The 25,869-nt window shown below is 48.3% G+C and overlaps 2 protein-coding genes across 3 annotated transcripts in view; one reads left to right on the plus strand and one right to left on the minus strand.

The window, feature by feature from the left end:
- Positions 1-2,247: 2,247 nt before the first annotated feature.
- C9H10orf88 (chromosome 9 C10orf88 homolog) lies at positions 2,248-18,676 on the minus strand. The gene is made up of 6 exons (XM_068252246.1): positions 18,493-18,676; positions 18,188-18,370; positions 12,951-13,245; positions 9,933-10,142; positions 4,937-5,268; positions 2,248-2,864 (listed from the first exon to the last, which is right to left on the minus strand). Exons 2-6 carry the CDS (start codon positions 18,283-18,285, stop codon positions 2,600-2,602), a joined length of 1,200 nt encoding a protein of 399 aa, XP_068108347.1. The 5' UTR covers positions 18,286-18,370; positions 18,493-18,676; the 3' UTR covers positions 2,248-2,599.
- Positions 18,677-18,813: 137 nt separating this feature from the next.
- ZC3H14 (zinc finger CCCH-type containing 14) overlaps positions 18,814-25,869 on the plus strand; it is a 54,961-nt gene continuing 47,905 nt past the window's right edge. For both annotated transcript variants that reach the window (XM_068254555.1, XM_068254556.1), the window contains exon 1: positions 18,814-18,948. In XM_068254555.1, coding sequence (XP_068110656.1) covers positions 18,913-18,948 — 36 coding nt within the window. In that variant the 5' untranslated portion in view covers positions 18,814-18,912. The remainder of the gene's footprint in view (positions 18,949-25,869) is intronic.

Below are 25,869 nucleotides of genomic sequence, written 5' to 3' on the forward strand. Positions count from 1 at the left end.
CATGCTGCCAATCTAACAGTGTGAGCTTAAAGGACACCTGCAGTGAATATGTGCATCAGTAGAGGGAAGCCTCTAGATCAGTGATCTGCAAACTCGACTCTCCAGCTGCTAAGGAACTACAAGTCCCACAAAGCATTACAGGAGTCATAAAGGCAAATGCATTGTGGGACTTGTAGTTCCTTAACAGCTGGAGAGCCAAGTTTGCAGATCACTGCTCTAGATATTCCAGAGAATTCCCCCATCTCGCTATTACAGTGCTGGGACTCCCCAAAGCCCACCGACAGAGCTTAGCCGCACTGCACAGGTAGCTCACGACAGCTCACTAGCACAAAGCCGAAGGGGCCCTATTTGCTGTAGGATTCCTCTCTTCCTCCCTGCAGAATCGCCAGGGCTGATAAGGGTTAAAATTCACCTAATCGCCGATTCCAGTGTCGCGTCTCCATAGATACAAGCCGTCACGTGACACACTGTCAGGACATGCCAGCGTATTACATGCTGGCGGTCCGTGTGTAATACGCTGGCATGTCCTGACAGCGTGTTACTTGACGTTCTGTAGCAAAAGAAGCTTCCGTAAACCAAGGGAAGGATTTTTATTTTTTTTTGCCCTTACCATCCCACAAAACTGTGAGATTTTACCCTCCTCCCCCAAAAAACTTATATACTTACCTACGTGTATAAAAGCCTCTGGATGATCAGGGGCTTCCAGATCCAACCGCAAGCCCATGGTTGCCTTGTGGGGTCCCTCTGAACAAATCCGACAAGAGCGAAACGTGCTCTTTGCTGCGCTTTCCTCTGTGTACAAGTGCAGCAGTACTGCGCATGTTCAAGTACCGCCGCGCCTGCGCAGTAGAAGGAAGCCACTCATCCACAGAGGCTTCATGCTTCTGAACAGACACAGCCATACTAGCTCATGCGCAGTAAAGCCATGGAGGGGATTGCAGCCGCAAACAAGAAGAGGGTCCCCGCCAGCACCTTCCTAAGGCTTCCCTCCACTTAAAGGGATACTGTAGGGGGGGGTCGGGGGAAAATGAGTAGAAGTTACCTGGGGCTTCTAATGGCCCCCCACAGACATCCTGTGCCCGCGCAGCCACTCACCGATGCTCCGGCCCCGCCTCCAGTTCACTTCTGGAATTTCTGACTTTAAAGTCAGAAAACCACTGTGCCTGCATTGCCGTGTCCTCGCTCCCGCTGATGTCACCAGGAGTGTATTGCACAAGTCCAGTATGGTCTTTGGTCTGCGCAGTATGCTCCTGGTGCCATCAGCGGGAGCGAGGACACGGCAATGCAGGCGCAGTGGTTTTCTGACTTTAAAGTCTGAAATTCCAGAAGTGAACTGGAGGCGGGGCCGGAGCATCGGTGAGTGGCTGCGCGGGCACAGGATGTCTGCGGGGGACCATTAGAAGCCCCAGGTAACTTCAACTCATTTTCCCCCGACCCCCCTACAGTATCCCTTTAAGTTAGTACCGTAAGTCACTTTTTTTTTTATCTTAGAATCTTACAGGTTTTCTTTAAAGGGGAACTGAAGAGAGCTATATGGAGGCTGCCATGTTTATTTCCTTTTAAGCAATACCAGTTGCCTGGCAGCCCTGCTGATCATCTGCCTTTAATACTTTTAGCCATAGCCCCTGAACAAGCATGCAGCAGATCAGGTGTTTCAGACTTTAAAGTCAGATCTGACAAGACTAGCTGCATGCTTCTTTCTGGTGTTATTCAGATACTACTGCAGAGAAATAGACCAGCAGGGCTGCCAGGCAACTGGTATTGATTAAAAGGAAATAAATATGGCAGCCTCTGTATACCTCTTCAGTTCCCCTTTAATTGAAAGGGAAGCAGAATGATGACATCATTAATGAGCTGCTGAGGGGCGGGGCTTTGCCTTTTCCACAGAATTCAACTGCTGAGGGGAGAAAGTAGAGAGCGCAGATCTACGAAAGCTGTGTGGCTGGACAGAATTACAAATCATCTGAGGTTGGAGACAATTCCCAATACTGTACTTCAGTAGTTCATGAGCCATTTGCCTGGGAGGTCATATCAGACTAAAGATGATCAGTGAGGCACTAAATTTCCAATCTTAGTTCAAATGTGTTGCATTCAGCTTGGAAATGAGCCAAACTCACTAGCGCCTGCATCTGCTCAACTTTAGCAAATAACATCCTTTTATACATTACTGTCTTTCAAAGAAGAATAATGGTACTACAAAGACATCCCATTAAATGAGGTATGGTCTTACTAAATAAAATGCAACCATTTTCTTAAAACCATTCAACAAGTTTAAAAACCAACAGTCTCTAGATGTTCGCGTTGTGCAGCTTTTTATCGCACACGGCTGTGCTGAGTAGTTGGGAACTGATCAAACATGGATTCCTGTGAAACAAAATGGCTGCTGGCTGGTTCAGCAGAACAGAGTGTAACCGGAGTGATGTCCCAACTTAAGCAGCCATTGGTAGAAGACACAAGTTCATAATGCAATGCAACGTTTCTTTGTGACCATGAATAAATGTGTTCCTCAGTATAAACACCTGATGATCCTGGTGCATCGCACTACATATAATGAGGCCAACCACAGCAGCAGGCGGAGCTTGGACACACCCTGTACCAATCAGTGCACTGCGATGGTGTCACAGTCATAGTCCTCTTCTTCATCAGTGTGACCAGCGTGACCATTCAGAAGTTTCTCTGTAGTAGTTACAGAAGACGGAGGAGACTTCCCACTCTCTATTATAAGCAATAGGTGGTTTATTCTGGAGTCCAGATGTTCCTGCAAACATTTCATCTTGTGATCGATGTGATCCATGAGGTTCCTCTCCAAGCGCTGCATTGTGGCCGAGAGCAGCTTCTCCAGGACCGGATCCAGCTTCTCTTCTCTGCAAAGAAGAAGGGGGAGGAGTCCTATTACTCCCTGGTATATTGCACATTCATAATATTAATCTGTTCTTGTTAAAAGTTAAAATGTAAAAAAATAAAATAAACCCTTGAATGTTATATATTAGTTATTGTGTTTTGCAACAAAAGTCACTGAAAACAGTAAATAACAGATGTGAATCAACCTAGAGAATTAAGGGGAGCAGGCGTATACTGCCACCTGTCCTGATGCCCACTGCTCCCCCCGTTCTCCTTTCTGCCCCCGCAGTCTACCCAAATGCCCCTCCGGCAGCCTCTTATGTGTCGTGACACCATATGCATGCGCAGTGCACTCCTGGCCACAGGCTGTAGGACGCACACAGCCTGACCAGTGCCTGCGCAGTAGTGCCCGACTCCGGCGACCCATAAGAGGCTACCGGAGGGACATTTTAGGTAATGCGGGGGCAGAGAGGGGAGAACGGTGGGCATCAGGACAGGTGACGGTATATGCCTGCTCCCCGTTTTTCTAGGTTGATTAGCATCCAGGGATGGGCTTTCGAGTTTAAAGCCACTTGACTTTGAAATAGTAATGAGGCTTAATTAAAGAGAATCTGTACTGTAAAATTCTTACAATAAAAAGCATACCATTCTATTCATTATGTTCTCCTGGGCCCCTCTGTGCGGTTTCTGCCACTCCCTGCTGCAATCCTGGCTTGTAATTGAGAGTTTTAGGCAGTGTTTACAAACAAACTAACCAGCTTGTGATAGGCTCAGACTGTGACTCAGAGTGTGGAGAGGGTGTGTATAGCTTCTGCCAATGACAAGCAGTGCAGCACATTCCACACATTCCAGCCTCAGCTGACAGAGCCAACAGAAGAGAGAAGATTAGATCATATAACAGAGATAATACAGCCACTGTGCAACTAGGAAAGGCTACAGTTAGACAGAGCACATTAGAACAGGTATAGGAACTTATAGGATAGAAGAAATAAGGCTGAACATTTTGTGAGTCGCTTTAAGGCAGGAGTGAGCATGGGAGACAAGGGGTTACTTACCCAGAAGTCTGTTGGGCTGTGTTTGAGTCACAGCCCTGGACAAGCATGCAGCCAGTGGAGTCGCACCGTCTGATCTGCATGCTCCTGGGCCAGTGACTTGTAGTATTAGAGCCCTTTCACACTGAGCATGTTGCGATGACACTGCAGCATAATATAGCCGAATAAATGGTATGTAGCGTTGCAGTGCGACTATCCAGTGAGCCATGCAGTAAAAATGAAAGTATGCTTCACTGCTACTATAAACACATCATTTATCTAGCAGCATGCTTCTGAACATGCATAACATTGCAGCACATTTCAATGCGATAATATTGTCCATTGTGCTGCCACACAATGAGGGCAGTGTGAAAAGGTCCTTAGAGGCGGGGCATCAGCACAGAGGTCAGGCAACTGGTATTGTTTATTAGAGAATTAAAAAAAAAAGTTAGTCTCTGTATTCCTCTCACTTCAGACTCCTTTTTCTGTGTTTATTATGTAGTCTACATCCTGACCCTGCATTGCAAGCATTCCAATATAATCATAAATGTGTCTGCTGTAATGAATCTTATCTCAGTCAGCCTGGCTCTATTCTGGTACATTGCTGGGGAGAGGGAAGCTTGTCATCTCCCCTCCTACATCGCTGCTCCTCACTGATTGGCTGAGAGCAGTTCAGTGTGACACAAGGCTAACAGGGAAATACACCTCCCCCCTCTGCAGAAGCTGCTGAAATACCATCTATGCTGTACTCACATTTGTTTACAAAAGCAAGCTAGATATGGATGCACTTTCTACAGAGCTTAGTGGGGAGGAAGGCTGGCAAGGAATACACCTTTTCAGGCATTAGAGGGGGAAAAAAGTAAGGGAGGAAATGGCATCAGATTGGCTTCAGCCAGAAGCAGTAAAGATGGAAAATGCCTGGAACAGTTTTCTCTTCATTTACTGTATAAAAATTCACTGAAATCAAAACATTGAGAGTATAATACATATGTTATATGTGTATGTGTTTTCCTGGGATAGTATGGCTGCTCCTGCTGCTTTAAGTTATTTTTGCAATAACTCACCTCGGCATGACACAGGACTCCCCCCTGCTCTGCCCATTAGGACTCTTCTGCACATGCAGGTTCTGTAGAAGAGGCAGGATGGATTCAGGGTTACCCGTTTGCCCCATTTGGTTTTGCAGGAATGATGACATCACAGACTTGACATCAATGGCGGACGCTTGTTGGGAGGAGGCTGGGTATGCAGATCCCAGACTCCGCCCAGCTTCAGGATCAGCGTCGGGAGTCTTATTGGCCGGGGAAGTTTCCATCTTGGGGTCGTCCTTCTTCGGACCTCGGTCGCGCTGGAAGCCACCAAACAGCTGCAGTAAGTGGGCACCAAATGGGGCCTGATTCTACGGGCAAGAAATGGAGAATTGTGGGTAATGTTAGATCACATGGATACACACAAGCTAGGCTTCACAGCATACTCAAACTCTGCACTGTAGTAATAGGACTGGCACTACAACTGGGGAATCCAGATTCTCAGCAGGACTGTAACTACCGGGGAGCAGCTTCTGCAACCACAGGGGGGCCCCAACTACTACTTCCCTCCAATAAAGGGGTCCATCCTTCAGATCATGTGATTTGTGGCTACACTTGTTTTGGGTGTGACAATCATGAAGGCCACACTTGTTTTATAACCCTTCTGAGATGGATGCCAGGGCTGTGAGGGTCACAAGGGGAGGCAAGGGAAAGGAACATTGGGGGCTCCATCAAAGTTCTGCTGGGGGGCCCCAAGATTTATAGTTAGGCCCCTGATTTTCAGGAGATGGTCATAAATAACATGACCCGTGCTGCTCTCTGCATAATATAAGCCTCATTCACACTATGCATGATGGGTAATAACGTAAAATACTACAACACGCAAATGGACTGCCCATACAACTCCTGTTCACTGCCTCTCAATGCATTGCACTATCCCAACAGGCTGCCTACAGTGCCACATTTCTGGTTTAAGAGCACCTGTAGCTGAACAAACGATTCTTCAAGATACCTATTTTTTTATGGTAATTATCCTGGTTTCAGCATCAGAAACACTTCCTATATCTATATACTGCTGTATATTGGCATGTAACCCCGACCTGTGACTATGATGTCATCACATTCTACCTCTGAGCATTCTGGGAGATTGATGTTCCTGCTCATTGCAGGGGGGGGGAGGGGGAGATCCCACAGTGATGCACACTGCCAGCAGTAAAGATGCCAGCATCACTGATACATTTCACATTGTAAATTGGGGAGAGGAAAGATTTTACAATGGGCAAACATTGACTAAATCTATATATATATATATATATATATATATATATATATATATATATATAAAATCGGATGTGTGTATGTGTGTGTATGTATGTATGTATGTGCCGCGATCACGCGAAAACGGCTTGACCGATTTGAACGAAACTTGGTACACAGATCCCTTACTACCTGGGATGATATGTTCTGGGGGTCTCGCGGCCCCCCTGCACACGTGGGCGGAGCTACAAACAGCAAATCAGATTTCACCCATTCAAGTCAATGGAAAAAATGTAAAAGGCTGCCATTCTCAAGGTGGCCACTAATGATCCAACCTTTTTCATCCAATCTTACCATTTCTATGTAATATAAGGGAACTGCCTAAATTATCCATTCAATGTATTTACTCAATTTACCCTTATACTACATATATTTGGTAAGATTGGATGAAAAAGATTGGATCATTAGTGGCCACCATCACAGTAATCAAACCAGAGTCCCCACACATGGCACAGTTGGTCACTTGGCGACCGAGGTTACAAACCCAAAAAAAGTGGGCGGAGCATAAAACTGCCAATCAAATTTCAGCCATTCATTTAAATGGGAAATTGTAAACTGCAGCCATTCTTAGACTGTTAATCGCAGGGTTCTCAAACTTGGTACACTTGGTCACTGGGTGAATACGATTACGATTCAAGAAAATGGGTGGAGCCTACAACAGCCAATCAAAATTCACCTATTGATTTTCAAGGGGAATATTTAAACTGCTGCTATTCTTACACTTTTAATGGCAGAGGCTTCAAACCTGCTACAGTCGGTCATTGGGTGACTGGGGTCAAAATTCACTAAAGGGGCGGGGCCACATACAGCCAATCAGATTTCCTTGGTGAATAAACTGCTTCCATTCACATATTTTTTATGCCAGGAACCTGAAAGCTCACAAACTTGGTCATTGAGTGACTGTGTGTCAAGGTTACAAAAGTGGGCGGAGCCAAAAAAAACTTTTATTGGGAAAATATAAACTGCAGCCATTTTTACACCGTTAATGGCAGGGTTCTCAAACTTTGCACAGTTGGTCACAGGGTGACTGAGATTAATATTTTGGACGGTGGGTGGAGCCTACAACAGCCAATAAAAATTCACCTTTTGATTTTCAAAGGGAATATTTCATCTGCTACCATTCTCTTACACTGTGAAAAGCAGATTCCTCAAACCTGGTACAGTTGGTCGCTGGGTGACTGGGGTCCAATTTCGGAAAGGGGGCGGAGCCACAAACAGCCAGATTTGTTTATTTTTCAATGGGAATATACAAAGTATTGATACCAAGGACCCCAAAGCCGATAAACTTGATAACTGAGTGACTGTATGTCAAGGTTAGAAAAAGTGGGCGGTGCCAACAACTACATTTTTAACATGGCAGGGTTCCCAAACTTTACACAATTGGCCACTGGGTGACTGGAATGAATATTGAGAAATGTGGGTGGAGCCTACAACAGCCAATCAAAATGTACCTATTGATTTTCAAGGGGAATATTCCCATTGCTACCATTCTCACACTGTTAGTGGCAGAGGCCTCAAACCTGATACAGTGAGTCATTTAGTGACTAGGGTCCAAATTCACTAAAGGGGTGGAGCCACAAACAGCCAATCAGATTTGTTACATTGATTTCAGCCATTCTGTTATTGGCAGGGTTCTCAAACGTGACACAGTTGGCCACTGGGTGACTGGGACTAATATTCAGAAAAGTGGGTGGAGCCTACAGCAGCCAATCAAAATTCACCTTTTTATTTTCTTTTAAGGGGAATATTTACATTGCTGCCATTCATGCACTCTTAATGGCAGAGGCCTAAAATCTGCTACAGTCAGTCACTGGGAGACTGGGGTTTAAATTCTGAAGGTATCAGGCCAAAAACAGCCAATTAGATTTGTTTAATTTCAATGGTAAAATGCAAAAATGTTCAAATTCAGTAAAGGTGCGGAGCCAAAAACAGCCAGATTTCTTTGCTGGATAAACTGCTTCCATTAGCACAATTTTGATGCCACGAACCCAAAAGCTCACAAACTTGGTCATTGAGTAGTGACTGTGTGTCCAGGTTACAAAAAGTGGGTGGAGTTAAAAACAGATTTTTCTGGGAAATCGTAAACTGCAGCCCTTCTTCACTGTTAATGGCAGGGTTCTTAAACTTAGCATAGCTGGTTACTGGGTGACTGGGATTAATATTCAGAAAGGTGGGAGGAGCCTAAAAATGGCAATCAAAAATCACATGTCACTTTTCAAGGAGAATATTAAAATTGCTGCCATTCTTGCACAAGCCTCAAACCTGGTACAGTTGGTCATTGGGTCACCGGGGTTCAAATTCAGAAAAGGGGACAGAGCCACAAACAGTCAATCAGATTTGTTTCATTTCATGGGAAAATACAAATTATTGATGCCAAGGACCCCAGAGCTCACAAACTTGGTCATTGAGTAGTGACTTTGTGTCCAGGTTACAAAAAGTGGGCGGAGCCAAAAACAAATTTCACTGGGAAAGTGTAAACTGCAGCCCTTCTTACACTGTTTATGGCAGGGTTCACAAACTTTGCCCAGATGGTCACTGAGTGACTGAGATTAATATTCAGGGAAGTGGGTGGAGCCTACAATAGCCAATCAAAATTCACCTGTTGATTTTCAAGTGGAATATTTAAATTGCTGCCATTTTTACACTGTTAATAGCAGATGCCTCAAACCTGCTACAGTTGGTCATTGGGTGACTGGGGTTCAAATGCTGGAGAGGGGCGGAGCCACAAACGGCCTATCTGATTTGTTTAATTTCTATGTGAATATACAAATTATTGATGCCAAGGACCCCAAATCTCACAAACTTAGTCATTGAGTGTTTGTGCATTAGGGTTAGAAAGTGGGCGGAGCCCACACCAGTCAAATACATACCCGGGCAACGCCGGGTCATCAGTGGGTGGAGACAAATACAAATTTCACTGGGAAAATGTAAACTGCAGCCATTCTTACATTGTTAATGGCAGGGTTTTTAAACTTTGCACAGTTGGTCACTGGGTGACTGGGATTAATATTCAGAAAAGTGGGTGGAGCCTACAAAAGTAGGCTCCACCTATTGCTTTTCAAGGGGAATATTTGATTGCTACCATTCTTGAACTGTTAATGGCACAGGCCTCAAACCTGGTACAGTTGGTTATTGGGTGACTGGGGTTCAAATTCAGAAAAGGGTGTGGAGCCACAAACAGCCAATCTGATTTTTTCATTTCAATGCAAATTATTGATACCAAAGACAGCAAAGCTCACAAACTTGGTCAATAAGTAATTGTGTGTTAGGGTTAGAAAAAGTATGCAGAGCCAACACCAGCCAAATACATACCCGGGCAACGCCGGGCAATCAGCTAGTAATCTATAAATTACTGTAAAAAGGTTTCATATCATTCATTCAGTTCTATTGAGTATGTGTGTGTACAGTTTATCTCTTCGAAATTAATAAAGACGGTCATTAAGATGCTAATAATTCTGTGCAGCTTGGAAATAGGTCAAATGCAGAAGCATTTCCAAGTTGCATACGAATAACATTTGCATCAACTCAAAACTTTAGGCATCTCACTGACCTTCCCTAGAAACACTACACACAGATCTGATATTTACTAGGCAAGAAAAACACTTTCCCGCCCATGCTGTGCTGCACACGCTCTCCTGCTGCTGCGCTCGCACCAGGCTCATGAGTTGCTCCGCCCCCGGTGACACTTTCCCGCCCATGCTGTGCTGCACACGCTCACCTGCTGCTGCGCTCGCACCAGGCTCATCAGTTGCTCTGCCCCCGGTGACACTTTCCCGCCCATGCTGTCCATGATGTGCTGTACACGCTCCAGGTCAATGGACGGCCCCAGTAAAGATGGTGACATCTGGGGACATCTCTCGGGGACAGATTTCACTTGCACAGAGATCCCACCGATGAGGACCCGGGTTCTTCCTCCAAGTGATAGAAGCTGCCCAGAGAAAACAATTATATTAGCAGATTATTTCTATATGAATAAAGCCTTTGCTGTGCACCTGTCCCCCTTACAGAAATGCAGGCGGTTATCATACACCAAATACTCCAGAGAGGGGACAAATCAAAGCACAAATCAAAGAAAAAAAAATGTGATTAGTGTGAAAATGAGTTAGAAAGTCTGGGGGTGGGGGTGGGTTTTCGTTGATATTGAATGCTTTGTTCTGCACAGAGGGCTCAAGCACCAAAATCAACCGGACTAATGGTTACTACAGTACCAAGAGTTCTGTTCTGGCCTCATAACTATCACATCCCGGTCAATGAGGGGCAAATAATATGAAGTTGAGGCAGCATTATGCAAATTTTGTATGCAATTGATGCAGCTTGAAAATTAACCTGCTGAGGTTAAATTTGATTGGTCCATTTTCAAACTGCATACATTTGCATAATCCTGCATCAACTCGGAATTATTTGCATCTGATTGACCATCCCTACTCATAAGTGCAATGTGTGGACTGGCTATGACCCTGTGAGTAGGGTTTGTTGTGTTAAAGGGAACCTTAAGCGAGAAGTATATGGAGGCTGCCATATTTATTTCCTCTTAATCAATACCAGTTGCCTGGCAGCCCTGTTGATCTATTTGGCTGCAGTAGTTTCTGAACCATGCCATAAACAAGCATGCAGCCCATCTTGTCAGATCTGACAATAATGTCAGAAACACCTGATCTGCTGCATGCTTGTTCAGGGGCTATGGCTAAAAGTATTAGAGGCAGAAGAACAACAGGACAGAAAGGCAACTGGTATCACTTCAAAGGAAATAAATATAGCAGCCTCCATATCCCTTTCATTTCAGGTGTCCTTTAACCTCTTTCCGGCCGCGTCACGCCGATGGCCGTCACGCCGGCGGCAGCCCCAGGAGCGCATCTCCTGCTTGGGGGGCGGAGCTCCGCCCTGCCTTAAGTCTCCGAGCGGCTATTGCCGCTCGGGAGACTGTTAGACAGCGTGATCGCCGTCGATTTCTATGTACAGCGCTGCGATTGGCTGGGGGACAAGAGAGCGATCGGCTCTCATAGGCAGAAGCCTATGACTGCCGATCGCCGTAATTGGCTGGCTGTGGGGAGGGAGGGGGAGGGATTTAAAGGAACAGTTTTTTTTTTAAAGCTGCAACAATAATATTTATAACAATAAAAAAAAAAAAAAAAACACATGGGGGGAGCGATCAGACCCCACCAACAGAGGTGGGGAGAAAAGGGGGGGGGGGATCACTTGTGTGCTGTGTTGTGCGGCCCTGCAGCTTGGCCTTAGGGCTCTTTCACACTACAGGCAGCGGTGCAAGGCTAAAACGCTGCGTTTTGGCTGCAGGCGTTTTCAAGGCGTTTTAAAGGGAAGGTTCAGGGAGGGTGGGTAAAAAATCAAAATCAATTTCCACTTACCTGGGGCTTCCTCCAGCCCGTGGCAGGCAGGAGGTGCCCTCGCCGCCGCTCCGCAGGCTCCCGGTGGTCTCCGGTGGCGCGCCCGACCTGGCCAGGCCGGCTGCCAGGTCGGGCTCTTCTGCGCTCCAAGTCCTGGTACTTCTGCGTCCCACGCCGGCGCTCTGACGTCATCGGACGTCCTCCGGGCTCTACTGCGCATGCGCAGAATGCGCAGTAGAGCCCGGAGGACGTCCGATGACGTCAGAGCGCCGGCGTGGGACGCAGAAGTACCAGGACTTGGAGCGCAGAAGAGCCCGACCTGGCAGCCGGCCTGGCCAGGTCGGGCGCGCCACCGGAGACCACCGGGAGCCTGCGGAGCGGCGGCGAGGGCACCTCCTGCCTGCCACGGGCTGGAGGAAGCCCCAGGTAAGTGGAAATTGATTTTGATTTTTTACCCACCCTCCCTGAACCTTCCCTTTAACGCCTATACATTACAATCAATTGTAATGAGAAACGCCGCGGTAGGCCCAGAAAAAGCGCCTGGGAGCGTTGAAACGCAACGCTCCAAAACGCGGCGTTTAGTGTGAATGGTAAAATGAAAGTCTATGGACTTTCTTTTACCTAGGAAAACGCCAACTTCGGCCGTGGCGTTAAAACGCCGAAAAAGCCCTCTGGTGTGAAAGGGCCCTTAAAGCTGCAGTGGCCAATTTTACTAAAAAATGGCCTGGTCACTAGGGGGGTTTAGCCCTGCAGTCCTCAAGAGGTTAAAGTGGACCTGAACTCAGGAGCTTCCTCTCTGCTCTAAAAGATAAGTAACAGCATAATAACCTTTAAAGAAAAACATTTATTTGTTATAGTCTATCTGCAATGTGCCTACTTCCTGCTTTAATGGAAGCAGACATATTGTTTACATCCTGTGCTTTCAAATGAGCTTATCTGCCGTGGCAGTCAGGTGACACAGTGGAGAGATCAAATTACAAATTGTGATTAGTCACAGATGAGGGGGGATTAAACAGGTTAAACTCTCTAAATACATACAGAGTGCATATTTCCATCTTTTCCTTCTTTCCTGTGCAAGAGTTCAGGTCCACTTTAAAACCTGTTGGCATCGAGCCGCTCTGTGCTGTTACATTGGTATCTCCATCACCCCAGGACTCTCGCTGACATGGAGAGTGGGGCAGCTAAAGATATGTTGTTCCATACAGCAGCATATTGATTTGGCTGGAAAAGCAGTCTCTGCCTCCTTCTATTCAGTGGGCATGCTGCACTGCTGCAGAGCACAGCTGCTGGCACGAATGTGCGACAGCTGCAAGCATGTGTCTGCAGATTATTCGTGTAACAGAAACCATCCCAGCACAGGTCCCCTTGTGTTTATATAGGCAGACTGATTGTACCTTCACATTACACGAGGACACAGGAAACTCCAACGTCAGCTGGGCTTTGTACAAGGTAACAGCGCCATCCTCTCCGCCACCTGCAAAGCTGCAAACTCTGACTCCGCGGCATGTGCCCAGGTACTCCTCCTCCTGCCCATCCTGAGAAGTGCTGTACACCTCTATAGTTCTGGCTTCACTGCACAGGCTGACTTCCTGTATGTGATGCGTTTCCTGTGCGGCACAGCATAGCGATAGAGTGCAGGGAATCCCATCACTGCTGGGGGACGGCAGCTCCAACACAACACACTGATCTCTGAAAGATAAACACAAAGCATCAACCACTATAGTGTCACACCCATCAGCTTAGGAAGTTTACATGACGAATACCTCAAAACTACAGGCAAACAGCCAGATATCCCCGCTCGTCCGCGCGGATAGATTCCCGCTCCATCTGCAGCTCGATTGATAAGGAACAAAAACTCCATGTATGCCCAGCATTAGTCTTACTGTTCTAATTCATACACCTCTACTCTATTATGCTAGGCATACGCTGAGTTTGTGTTCCTTATCAATCGAGCCGCAGATGGCTCGATTGATAATATCCGACGACCTGCCGGATAGATTCCCCGCTCGATCCCCGCCGGCGGACAATAGCGGGGAATCGAGCGGCTGATAAGGAGCGTCGGCGGGGACAAGCGGGAGTCAATCTGCGCGGACGAACGGGGATGCGCCGGCATCGAGCCAGTGGCTCGATCCGGCGCATAATTGGATCAGTGTATGCCTAGCATTACACAGCTAGTCACTATATTGGACAGCTACTCAGGGGGCCACACTATATTGGACAGTTAAGGTGCCCATACATTACTTAATTTTTTCTGTACGATTGACTGCTCAATTTGATAATTTTATCGGATTCAAGGAGAATCAATTCTGCTTGATCAAAGGAAATTGGCTGATATCTGGTAGAATCAGTCAATTTACTCAATCCAGGGAGATGGAAAATATTAGTCGATCGTTAAGGAATTGGCCAATGTTCACATGATTTCGATCAGCACACAATTGATTTTTTGTTTGACAGCATGGAAGTACAACATTATTCAGCTCGATAAATGGAGAATTGCCAGGATCTCACTGGTAGTGTGTGGGCCACTAGTCAATCAACTTTGGATTAACCACACTGTAGTTGATCACCCAATAAACAAAATTGCTTAAAGTGTACCTGAGAAGGGAGGGTTATGAAAAAAAACAAAACATACCTGGTGCTTCCTCCAGTCCACTCACTCCCTCGCTGTCCTGCTTCCACCTGCACCACCTGGATCTTTCGCTATTCACTTGTTAAAAGGAGTTATCAGCCCAAAAAGCTCAAATGAGCTTTACTTGCCTGGGGCTCTCTCCAGCCCCTTGCAACCGACTGTCCCACGCCGACCGCTCTGCTCCCCGCCGATGTCCCGGCCTCGCCGCTTGTTATTCAGGCCTACCGCGGGGGCGGCCTTACTGCGGCTGCACGAAGCGCCGCTGTCCATCACGGCCACGGCCTGCGCAGTTCGCCGCGGCCCATGCAACGGGCTGGAGAGAGCCCCAGGTCAGTAAAGCTCATTTGAGCTTTTTTGGCTGATAACTTCAGTCTGGGGAGTACTGCGCATGCACCAGGAGCACGGTGGGGGAGCATGCGGCTGGACTGTGCAAGAGCCGACTGCCCATTCCCCCCATCTTTAATAGCTTGATTAAACACCAAGTTATGTATGGTACCTTTAGTCAGAATCCCACTTCGGGCAACTGGTTGGTGGCATGGATACGGTTTCCTGCTGGGTCCCCTATTTCATACAAATTGCTGGCCGCAAGCAGGTAGCTGCCGTGGGTCCACGCAACTGGACCAGTGCCAGAACCCCTTGCCTGACATTAAGCCATTCCTGATGCCTACATTAAATCCAAGCATCAGCAGCCAATGACTTGACATTAAGCCATTCCTGATGCCTACATTAAATCCAAGCATCAGCAGCCAATGACTTGACATTAAGCCATTCCTGATGCCTACATTAAATCCAAGCATCAGCAGCCAATGACTTGACAGACGGAACTTAATAGCTAACCACAACGACCTGCATTCCCCAGCACAACCTTCCTATTGGGGCCAGCTCTGGCGTGAAACGGCTGTAGTGCCGTCCATACATCCCCTGGTCACCTCTTCCCCGCTCACCTCGGCACCCCCATCGATCCAGGTTTGACAGTTCTGTTTTTCAATGTCATTGATGCTGGCTGTTGGCTGAGAAATGGAATAAAAACATGCAGGAAGAAGGTGCACAGCGCTCTTTTTGTGTGCTTTATAATAGGAATTACAGCTATAGCGACGCTCAGGGAGTCAGTTGGGAGCCATCAAAAGACGGAGCTCTAATTACTTTTAAAACACTGTAAATCGGCCGCCTGCAATAGCTGGTAGCCAAATTACATCATTCCCTACCATACACGGCGACCCGGACAGGGAAATAGTAATCAGCGTTGCCAGGACTTGTGCAGGAGCAGGGTAAGCCGCATATCGGCTTTATCCTGCACCCAAATCTCCCGGCGGCTGTTTCAAAGGTATGCCTTGGAAGCAGGGGCGGACTGGCCCGGGGGGACGGGGGGCAATCTCCCCCCGGGCTGCCTCCTGCCCCTTGTATTATGGGCCGCGGCTGCCAGATGAAGAAGTCAGCCTGGTCCAGTATCAGTTTTAGTCAAGAGTGATTGGTTCCGTGGTGCGCTGCTGCAGTGCTTGCCGACGGTGATTACTATCGGCAGCACTAGCTCCTGGCTGCTGCGCGTCCCCACTTCTTTCATGCAGCCACTGGCTAAAAGAAAATATGAGGCTGCTCTGATCGTCACACTCCCAGTTCCCGCCCCCCTGCCGCACGAGAACTTGTTAACGCGGGCGGCTCGTTGTCCTCCTCACCCAGACACCCACTGGACTCGGAGCGAATTTATGCAGCCGACTGTGATGCTGGCGGCCCCGCCCACAGAAGCTGCCATGGAGATGACAAGGGTGCTGCTCGATCGTGCATCTGTGGAGAGTTGGGAGGAGGAACTTCACACAGGTGAGAGCACGTGTGCCATACTGAGAGCTGCACTGCCCAGCTAACCGCTGCTTGTTATGAGGGGTATGTGTGGTAGGGGCTAGACTAGATCAATCAAGAAACTGCGAAGGGGGGGGTCTGTAAATGTTCAATGGCGCAGACCACTACTATGGGGACCAATAAACAAAGTATTGCTGGGGATGGAGGGGTCAAATGTATTGCATTTATTTTGATAGCGTTATTAATTAGTGTTTACATAGCGCCAACGTCTTCCACAGTGCTCTACATAGTATATAGTCTTGTCAGTTAAAGTGTACCTTAGACGAGAAGCGTCTCAGGTACCATACTTACCTGGGCTTCTTTAAGCCCCCTTTAGGCTGCTCGTCCCTCGCGTCTCCCCGGGTGGCTCCTGTCACTTGCAATTCAGCACAAAAGCCTGGAGTCATGCTTTGTCACGCATGGCCGACTACGTTTCCCCTGTCTCGCTTCCGTGGTGAGGAGCGTTCAGCACTTGCACAGTACTACTGCGCAGGCGCAGAACGCTCCCAGGGACGGGAGCACAAAAGGGGAGCGCACCTGGTCGGGACACGCATGCACGATGAAGCACAAGTGGCTCAGGCTTTCTGGCTGGGGACCGGAGCCACCTGGGGAAACGGCGAGGGATGAGCAGCCTAAAGGGGGCTTAAAGGAATCATCAGCCAAACAAGATGAAAGCCAATTTACTTACCTTGGGCTTTCTCCAGCCCCTTGCAGTTGACGGTCCCACACTGATCGCTCCATTCACAGCCGCAGGCCCGCCTGCGCAGTAAGCCACAGAAAACATGGCCTTGATTGACAGCGGTGCAGGAGCAGTAGAGGACGGCCTGGCTAGACACCGCACGGGGACCCCGGGCTGGCGGCTGAGAGCAGAGCTGTGGCGTGGGACATGTCAGCTGCAAGGGGCTGGAGAAAGCCCTAGGTAAGCAAACCGGCTTTTATCTTGTTTGGCTGATGATTCCTTTATTAAGGAAGCCTCGGGTAAGTATGAAACCTGAGACGCTTCTCGTTTCAGGTTTCCTGTAAGTACCCCTCACAGGAGCTCACAATCTAATTCTTACCATAGTCATATGTTTATGTATGTATCCTGTAGGGCATGTATCGTAGTCTAAGGCCAATTTGGGGGATGACAATTAACTTATCTGTAGGCTTTTGGGGTGTAGGAAGACACCGGAGTGCCCAGAGGAAACCCATGCAGACACAGGCAGGACATTCCACCTCCATGCAAATAGTGCCCTGGCTGGGATTTGAACTGGGCACCCAGCGCTGCAAGTCAAGAGACCTAAACACCATTTCACTGTGCTGCCCAATTGCTTATTGGTCACTGCCATTGCAAGAAACAACTATTTCAGCGCTGCTTTTCCAGGAGCTGGCTAGAACAGCTGCCTCTGTGCAATATCTCCAGTGGCCATGTGCATGTGCATAAGCCAATGTACCTCTACACAGGTGCACACAACCACCATGCACCAGCTTATTCATCCTGGCAGCACTGCTAGCAGCCAGATGGGAACTATTAAAGGATAACTGAAGTGAGAGGTATATAGAGGCTGCCATATTTATTTCCTTTTAAGTAATACCAGTTGCCTGGCTGCCCTGCTAATCTTCTGCCTCTAATACTTTTAGCCATAGACCCTGAACAAGCATGCAGCAGATCAGGTGTTTCTGACATTATTGTCAGATCTGACAAGATTAGCTGCATGCTTGTTTCTGGTGTTATTCAGATGCTGCTGCAGCCAATATATCAGCAAGACTGCCAGGCAACTGGTATTTTATAAAAGGAAACAAATATGGCAGCCTACATATTCTTCTCACGTCAGTTGTCCTTTAAAGGGTAATTAGCGCACTGAACTAATTGTCATTGATACATTTGCACACAATAAGATATGCACACTATAAGTATATATACTATATACATTTGCACACAATAAGATATGCACACTATAAGTGCTTTTCTGAGCGCTTGTGATTGATCAGCGCTCCCATTCACTTTTATTAAAATCGTGATTGTGGCGATTTTTACCGCAATTTTAATGAAAGTGAATGGGTGAGCGATTAGGCTGGGGCTGCCGTAAAAAGGCCTCGGGGTTGTGTGTTCCCCCCAGGCTAAAAGGTCCCAGTCCTCCCCTGCTTGGAAGGGCAGTGGTAGAGCACAGAGGAATGAAGAGATCTCACCTGGACGGGGCCTCCTGGGTGGCGGCAGCTGCCACACACAGCACAGAGGTGATATCAGACTGGCAGAGCCAGGAGCTGGAGCAGAGCACCGGGCACATGTCTTCCCATACACAGCCTATCGCAGAGCACAGCCCAGACAAGACGCAGCTGCCTCATGAGGCCATGGCACACACACAGGCCGATCTGTAACCGACAAGATTCAGCAATCAATAGAAAAGGATAGAACAGAACAACCACAATCAATGAGCAAGAGGATGGGTTCCTAAAATACAACTTCCGCCCACACTAGGAAACTCTAGACTCACAAATCCCACTATGGTTCCCCTGCGCTTGCAGCATTGGCTGCCATTTTGTTGAAGTCCAAGCCGTTCAGCCAAACAGCGAGAAGACGTGAAATCCCCAATGTGACGCAGCCTATAGAGTCTCTCAGGCCGCTGGGTCATGAGGTGACTGGGCGGTGCAAACGCAGTGATTGGCTCCGCCGCTTGCTTCCTATATGGGCGGAGTCAGACGGAACGTCCGCTCTCCTCTATCAATGTCTAATGCGGGTGGGCGGGGAGGGGGCGGACTCAGTATGACGGACGCCTGTTGGTCAGTGCGGGTAGGGCAGGGGCTTATGGTAATGCCTGCAGAAGGGAGGGGAGTTGGTCCTCCGTGTCGATTGGTGTCGCTGTTCGCACGGTCAGTGTGAGAGGAGCTCCCGGTGCACCGAGCAGCCCGCAGCCATGGAGATCGGCACCGAGATCAGCCGCAAGATACGGGTGAGTGCGGGGAGGAGGGGCCTCAGTGTGGGAATGTGCCCCTCTAGTTGTGGCCGAGCTGTGTGGGGAGCTCTGGGGATAGGGGAATGCTGGAGAAGCACTTTCTGCTGGTGTTACTTCCTATGGAAAATAGGCCTGGCTCCTGTACTCTGCCTCTCATTTACACACAGCTCCCAACTGTCCCTGTTTTGGAGCCCTGACCCTCTTTTTTCCTTCCTCATTTGTCCCTCTTTCATGTCTAATGTCCCGTTTTCTATGTGATCTCCGCCTGACCTTCCCACGCATTTCTCACTTCCATACACGCCTACAAGACTTTTCAAGAGCTGCCCTCACCCTATGGAACTTCCTTCCACTCCCCCTTAGACTCGCTCCTTCCTGTAACTCCTTAAAGGTGTTATGAGCTGAAATAAAAAAAAGTTATATACCTTTTTAAATTCTTTGTGTGGAGGACGACATCGGCGTCCTCCCATTCATTCCGCCTTGCCCCCGCTTCAATACCCCCTAGTGATGGGTCGTTCGCGAACGACAAGAGCCGGCTCTCAGTTTTAATGCCTCAGCCGCCCCACACAGCTCTGCTTTGCTCTGTGATAAAGGGCGCTGAGGTATGCTGGGAGATGTAGTCCTCCTCTTTCAGCTTGTAGGAGTGTATGGGGCGGATGTATGGGGGGAGCAGAGCAGTAGCAGGAGGGATTGCCCCAGTCAGATAAGCAGTCATGGAGACGGGGGCGGGGCTTTTACTCGGATTCTGAGTGGTGTCTAGTGATATTTAATGAAGAGCCGCAAGAGCCGGCTCTTTAATGGGAGCTGATTCAGAAGAGCGATTCTCTGAGAAGAGCCGGAATTCCCATCACTAATACCCCCCCCCCCCCCCCCCTACCCGGTCGGGTCCCGACCTCACTGAACGGGTCGGGTTAAAATTCCCCGCTCAATATGGCTGCCACAAATGGCTGCCGGTGTGCAGTCCGCATAGATGCGATTGCGGCTGTGCAGCTCTAGGGCCTCCCACGGTGTCATCAATCCATGACTGATCGATGACGCGGGAGGAGGCTCTAGAATTGCACAGCCGCAATCACGTCTATGCGGACTGCGCAGCTGTGGCCATATTGAGCGGGGAATTTTAACCCGACCCGTTCGGTGGGGTCGGAATCCGACCGGGGGCTATTGAAGCGGGGGCAAGGCGGAATGAATGGGAGGTCGTCGATGGCGTCCTCCATACATAAAGAATTTAAAAAGGTATTTAACTTTTTTTTTTCTATAATTTCAGCTTGTAAGTCCTTTCCACTAGCCACCGCTCGGCTGCGAGAAGTGCATCGGCACTTCCGGGTCACTGCCTCCCGCATGAAAACTGATGGCAATGTCGCCCGAATCGCTAGGGCAAGCGATTCAGCCGGCGGCGCCATTACTTCCTACGGCAGTTTCTCCAAGCTATTTGCCTGCGGGGAAACCCTGCGGATTCGGCCCGGTTTCCGCACTAATGGAAACAGGTCCTCAAGCAAGCCCTCAAAACACCTTTTCCACAACCCTACCTTATGTGTTCCTCCCCCACCCTTTAGATTGTAAGCCTTTGGCAGGAATTGCCCCCCCCTCCCCCCCCCTTAGTGTGTTACCCCAGCAATGACACCCTCCTGATGGACCCACTCGACTTGATTTTCTGGGTCTCTCTAAAACGCATTTTATATCCTGATTGCATGTATAACCTCCACTATGTTGTAAAACCGTTTTGCTACCTCTCTGTCTGTCACCCCTTGTTACAATGTATGTACCGGAGCAGTGCTTTTCAGCGCTGCTAGATTTGGGCGCAGCCGGCGCCGCCATAGACTTCAATAGGAATCATTCCTATTGAAGCGCTCAGTGAGTAACGTCGGCTCCGTCAGACGGCAACGGAGCCGAGGTTGCTTAAAAACATAATAATTCGGCCTCCAGCAATCGCTGGAAGCCGAATTATTTCATTCCCCCACTATCCATGTTGGCCTGGAGGGCGAATAGTAATTACATCGGCCCGGACTTGTGCAGAAGCAGGATCAGCTATATACCGCTGTATCCTGCGCCCAAGTCTACCGGCGCCGATTTCAAATGTACTCTGTATGTACCCCTATTTATTGTCCAGCGCTGCGTAATATGTTGGCACTTTATAAATGCAATAAATAAGAATAATATGTAAATACATATTTCTTTACTAAAAAAACATATGGCAGCCTCCATAGCCCTCTTGCTACAGTTGTCGTTTAAGTCTATCTTATAGGGACAGTTCATTGAACAAAACAATGACCTAGTTATTTAGTTGGGGCTTCTTCCAGACCCCTGAAGTCCTTCTGCTCCATCACTGTGACTCCGTGCTCCACCTCCGTAAGCTGGGCTAATTTAGAGTCGCTGCTCATGTGTGGCCAGTGGCTGTTTTCCTCCTCTATCATGTTCCCACGGCCAGGAGCGTACTGTGCATGTTTAGTAGCAATTTTTGCTTACTGTGCAAGCGCTGAGTGCTCCCGACCTTGGGAGTGCGTTGGAGGAGGCACAGGGTTGTGCATTCAGAGGGCTAAACTGGGGCATTAAAGCACACTTGAAGTGAGAGCTATATGAAGGCTGCCATATTGGGTTCCCTTTAAAGGGACCCTGAACAGAGTTGAAAAAAGGAAATCTGAACTTATCTGGGGCTTTCTCCAGCCTCCCGTATCCCACGAGGTCCCTTTGTGTGCTCCGTGGACCCGCTGGTGGCTCTAGCAGGTGCATGACTTTGGCCAAAGTCGCACATGTGCCACCTGGCTTGTCATCACACCCGACGACATAAGGGTCCTGTGAATGTGTGATACTCAAAAGACTGAACCGTGTATGCGTGGGACCCTTATGGCAATGGGCGCACTGGAGTGGGCGGGGCTTAGCCTGTCACGGAGATCTGAGCGCTCCCTACGAGCAGCAACCTTCTGCCGGAAGAAATCTTTGCCCTATATGTGAGTGAGCAGCCGCCGTGGCTGGGAAGAGCGGCAAGCTCTGAAGGAGGACCCCGAGGTCCTGAGCAGCCGCCGCCGCTGTGGCTGGGATGAGCGGCAAGCTCTGAAGGAGGACGCCGAGGTCCTGAGCAGCCACCGCCGATGTGGCTGGGATGAGCGGCAAGCTCTGAAGGAGGACGCCGAGATCCTGAGCTGGAATGAACAGGACTGACTGTGCCTAGGATCTGTGAGACACCGGCAAGTCCGGTCACACTATGAAGGCTGACTTGGCTAACTCTTGCAGGCATTAGTGCATGGCAGATTACCTTGCTTAGCTGTGCTAGCAGAACCTGGCTACCTCTGTCTCTCCACGCTGTGGGATATCTGGTGTGGTACCGGTACCAGTGTGATTGAGGCGTGTATGGTGGCTGGCTTATGTGAGTGGAGCGCTCCGCAGGCTATTATTCTTTTAAATGATTTTATGGGCGAGTATGCCTAAATTGCACATGAATTTTTGATACAATAAAGCAATTATTTGGTATCCCCTGGGCTATTGCACTTTAATTTTGAGCAGCGATTTGATTGATATCTGCAACTGCCCCTAATAGTAATATTAGTGTGGGACCTATATGCAAGGGGTAAGATAGACAGGAATAGGTTTGTTATAATGGGCGCACTGGATGTCTGAACGGGGGCCGCGCAGGTAAATAGTCAATAGGAAGATGACAGTTGTGCTGGTTACTGTTTAGCAGTTAGATGTCATGAAGCATAGTCAGTCGTGTTACATAAGGTGTCATGAACATCCTGTTAATGTAAGATTTTTATAAATTTTATACTCAGAAATCTTTCATGCCTGCTCATTTTTGAAGTTACCCTTAAGAATGAGTACTTTGAGATCTTGCTCGCTGTGTCTTGGTTCACAGAAGTATTGGGCCACTGGTTTGTGCCACTGGGGAACGTCTTGAAACGTATTTGAGGTATCCAGTGTAATACTGACAGAGAGGTGGGGAACATGAGGAACCCTGTGGAGAATGAGCAGTGTCTGAATACTCTGGGGGGGGGGGGGGGGCGTTTGGGGGAGGCAAGGCAATCTAGCCACCATGTGCTTCATTTCGTTTTTTTTCCCAACATTCAGGGGTACGTAAAAGCAAACCTGAACTCATAATAACCTTTGAAGAAAAACATTTTTGTTACAGCTGCTACAAATCCTGCAAATAAAATTCTGGGATGCATTAAAAGGGAAATAAAACCTCGAGATCCTAGCGTAATATTGGCCCTGTTTAACTCTCTAGTAAGGCCACATCTGGAATCTGGAATTCAGTTCTGGGCACCACATTACAAAAAAGATATTGCAGTTTTAGAGCAGGTGCAGAGACGAGCTACAAAATTGATACGTGGGATGGAAGGTCTCACTTACCAAGAAAGGTGAGATAAACTGGGTTTATTTAGTCTAGAGAAAAGATGCCTTAGAGGGGATCTAATTAACATGTATAAATACATCAGAGGGCAATATAAAAGCTTGGCGGATGAGCTTTTTGTCCCTAGGCCTTCTCAAAGGACTAGAGGATATGATCTGCGCATGGAGGAAAAACGTTTTAGCCATTTATTTAGGAAAGGGTTCTTTACAGTAAGGCTGCTTTCACAGTGAGATGTTACAGGCGCACGTTAGTGCAGCCTGTAACGCACCCCACCGCACAGCAATGAAAAATCAATGGGCTGTTCAGTGCCCACGTTGCGTTACATAGTAACGTATCACGTTCTTTTGAAGTGCAGTATACTGTGCGTTCTAGTTGCTTAAGCCGCGTTAGACTGTTTGCACATGCTCAGTATGGGTGAATTTTTTTTTATTTTATGAGTGGAGAGGAGGCGGGGAGAGTCCACTACGAAGCCAGGCACATGGCTACTTATTATTCACTGCACTTGCAGTGTTTACTTCCTGGAGCGGCCGCTGATTGGCTGGCGGGACCACATGATGTAGAGAGCTCCGCTCACGTGGCATGGCTATCTCTCTTCCCCCCCCCCCCCCCCCCCCCCCGCCCCCATATGTGGTGTCACTTGTCCAGTCCGAGGGTGATTTCATGGCATAGCCCATGTTTGAGTCGGTCTAGAGCAGTATTACTCAACATTATTGTGTGTACTATTATATGAAAGTGTTTGCAGAGTATCCCCTACAATGAGTAACATTATCTCAATAACCCCTTGCTGCACACATTTGTTTGGAGTACTCACTATTTGTGTATGAATGGTTTAAAAAATTCATTCAGGCTTTTAATTGACTAAAAATATATTTATCTAGTCTAAAGGTGCCCATACACTGCATCAAATTCCCGTTAATATACAGCAGATTTGATCACTGTGATCAAATCTGCTGTTAAATCCAGGGCTGTGGAGTCGGAGTTTGAGTCGAGGAGTTGGGGCAATTTTGGGCACCCGAAGTCTGAGTCATTGATTTCATAAACTGAGGAGTCGGATGATTTTTGTACCAAATCCACAGCCCTGTTTAGTATTAGACGTCAGAGTCGGAGCCATTTTGGGTACCCGGAGTCGGAGTTGCAGTCATGTTTTAATAAACTGAGGAGTTGGAGTCGGAAGATTTTTGTACCGGCTCCACAGCCCTGGTTAAATCAATAACGCAAACGCTGACCGATCGACCGATTTCCATCTGAAATCGATCTGTCCTGGCGGAAAATTTCTCTGGATTGCAGGTGGGCTGGAACGCGCGTCGATAGCGGCATACGAATGGCCGACGATCGACCCAGCAATACATTACCTCTTTGTCAGCGCGAGTCTCCGATGTCCCTTCTCCGGCTGCCCATCTTCTCTTCACTTCCTGCCCCATCCTGTCAGGGGAAATTCAAACAGTAGTGTGCCCTCTACTGTTTGAACTTCCGCTGGTGACAGGCAGTAAAGAGAAGATGCCCAGCGTGGACAGAAGGAACATCGGAGACTCGCGCCAGCAGAGAGGTAATGTACTGCTGGGTGCGGCAGGCAGCAGTAGCTCCACAGATTGTGTGCAGTGTATGGGCAGCCAATAGATCCCTCTGTGATCAAATTAGATCAGAGGGGAATCAGTCAACCGATCAGTTGACGATGCAATCAATGTCAGCCTAGCATACATCTTGGAACACCTTGACAGACCAGGGGCCTATGCTAGGGTCCTTTTCCTGGACTTCAGCTCGGCCTTTAATACCATCTGCCCGGACATTCTGATCGACAACCTTGCGCACCTCGGGGTAGATCCCCTCCTCTGCAGGTGGGTAAAGGACTTTCTCTCCAATAGAACCCAACGGGTCAAGCTTGGCAGTCACATCTCCAGCGAGAGAACCACTAATGTCGGGGCACCGCAAGGCTGCGTTCTGTCTCCACTCCTGTTCTCCCTGTATACCAACAAATGCACCTCGACCTCCGACTCCGTCAGTCATTAAATTTGCAGACGATACCACGCTTATCGGCCTCATCGACAGAAACGGGGAGGACTCCTATCGAAATGAAATTGCGAGGATCTGTAATTGGTGCAAGGACAACAATCTCGTTCTCAACACGGCAAAGACTGTGGAACTGATCGTGGACTTCCGGAAACTCTCCCCTGCCCCCCTCCCTGTGCTCATCGACGGGTCCGAGGTCTCCAGAGTCCAAAGTGTACGGTTCCTCGGCACAACCTTAACAAGCGACCTCAAATGGGAGCAGAACACTACAAAAACTCAGAAGAAAGCACAGCAAAGGCTATTCTTCCTGCGCCAATTGAAGAAATTCGGCATGTCACGGGAACTGCTCACCAGCTTTTACACCTCGACCATCGAATCCATCCTCTGCTGCTCCATCATCGTCTGGTACGCCGGTACAACTGCTAAGGATAAATACAAACTCCACAGAGTGATAAACGCAGCAGAAAAGATCATCGGTGCCCACCTGCCCTCGCTGGATCTCCTCTACACCACGAGAATGAAGACAAGGGCCTCCAAGATCCTACTCGACCCATCCCACCCGGGCAGACGCT

Source organism: Hyperolius riggenbachi, chromosome 9, assembly GCF_040937935.1.
Source record: "Hyperolius riggenbachi isolate aHypRig1 chromosome 9, aHypRig1.pri, whole genome shotgun sequence".
Classification (NCBI taxonomy): domain Eukaryota; kingdom Metazoa; phylum Chordata; class Amphibia; order Anura; family Hyperoliidae; genus Hyperolius; species Hyperolius riggenbachi.

What these genes read in the sequence shown, in the direction of transcription:
- C9H10orf88 (XM_068252246.1), bottom strand. Translation starts at nt 18,285, where the DNA reads ATGTGCCCGGTGCTCTGCTCCAGCTCCTGGCTCTGCCAGTCTGATATC. An exon ending in ACCCAGGAGGCCCCGTCCAG is followed by an intron (nt 13,246 to 18,187) that starts GTGAGATCTCTT and finishes TTTATCTTTCAG; the next exon opens with AGATCAGTGTGTTGTGTTGG. An exon ending in TGTCCTCGTGTAATGTGAAG is followed by an intron (nt 10,143 to 12,950) that starts GTACAATCAGTC and finishes TTCTCTGGGCAG; the next exon opens with CTTCTATCACTTGGAGGAAG.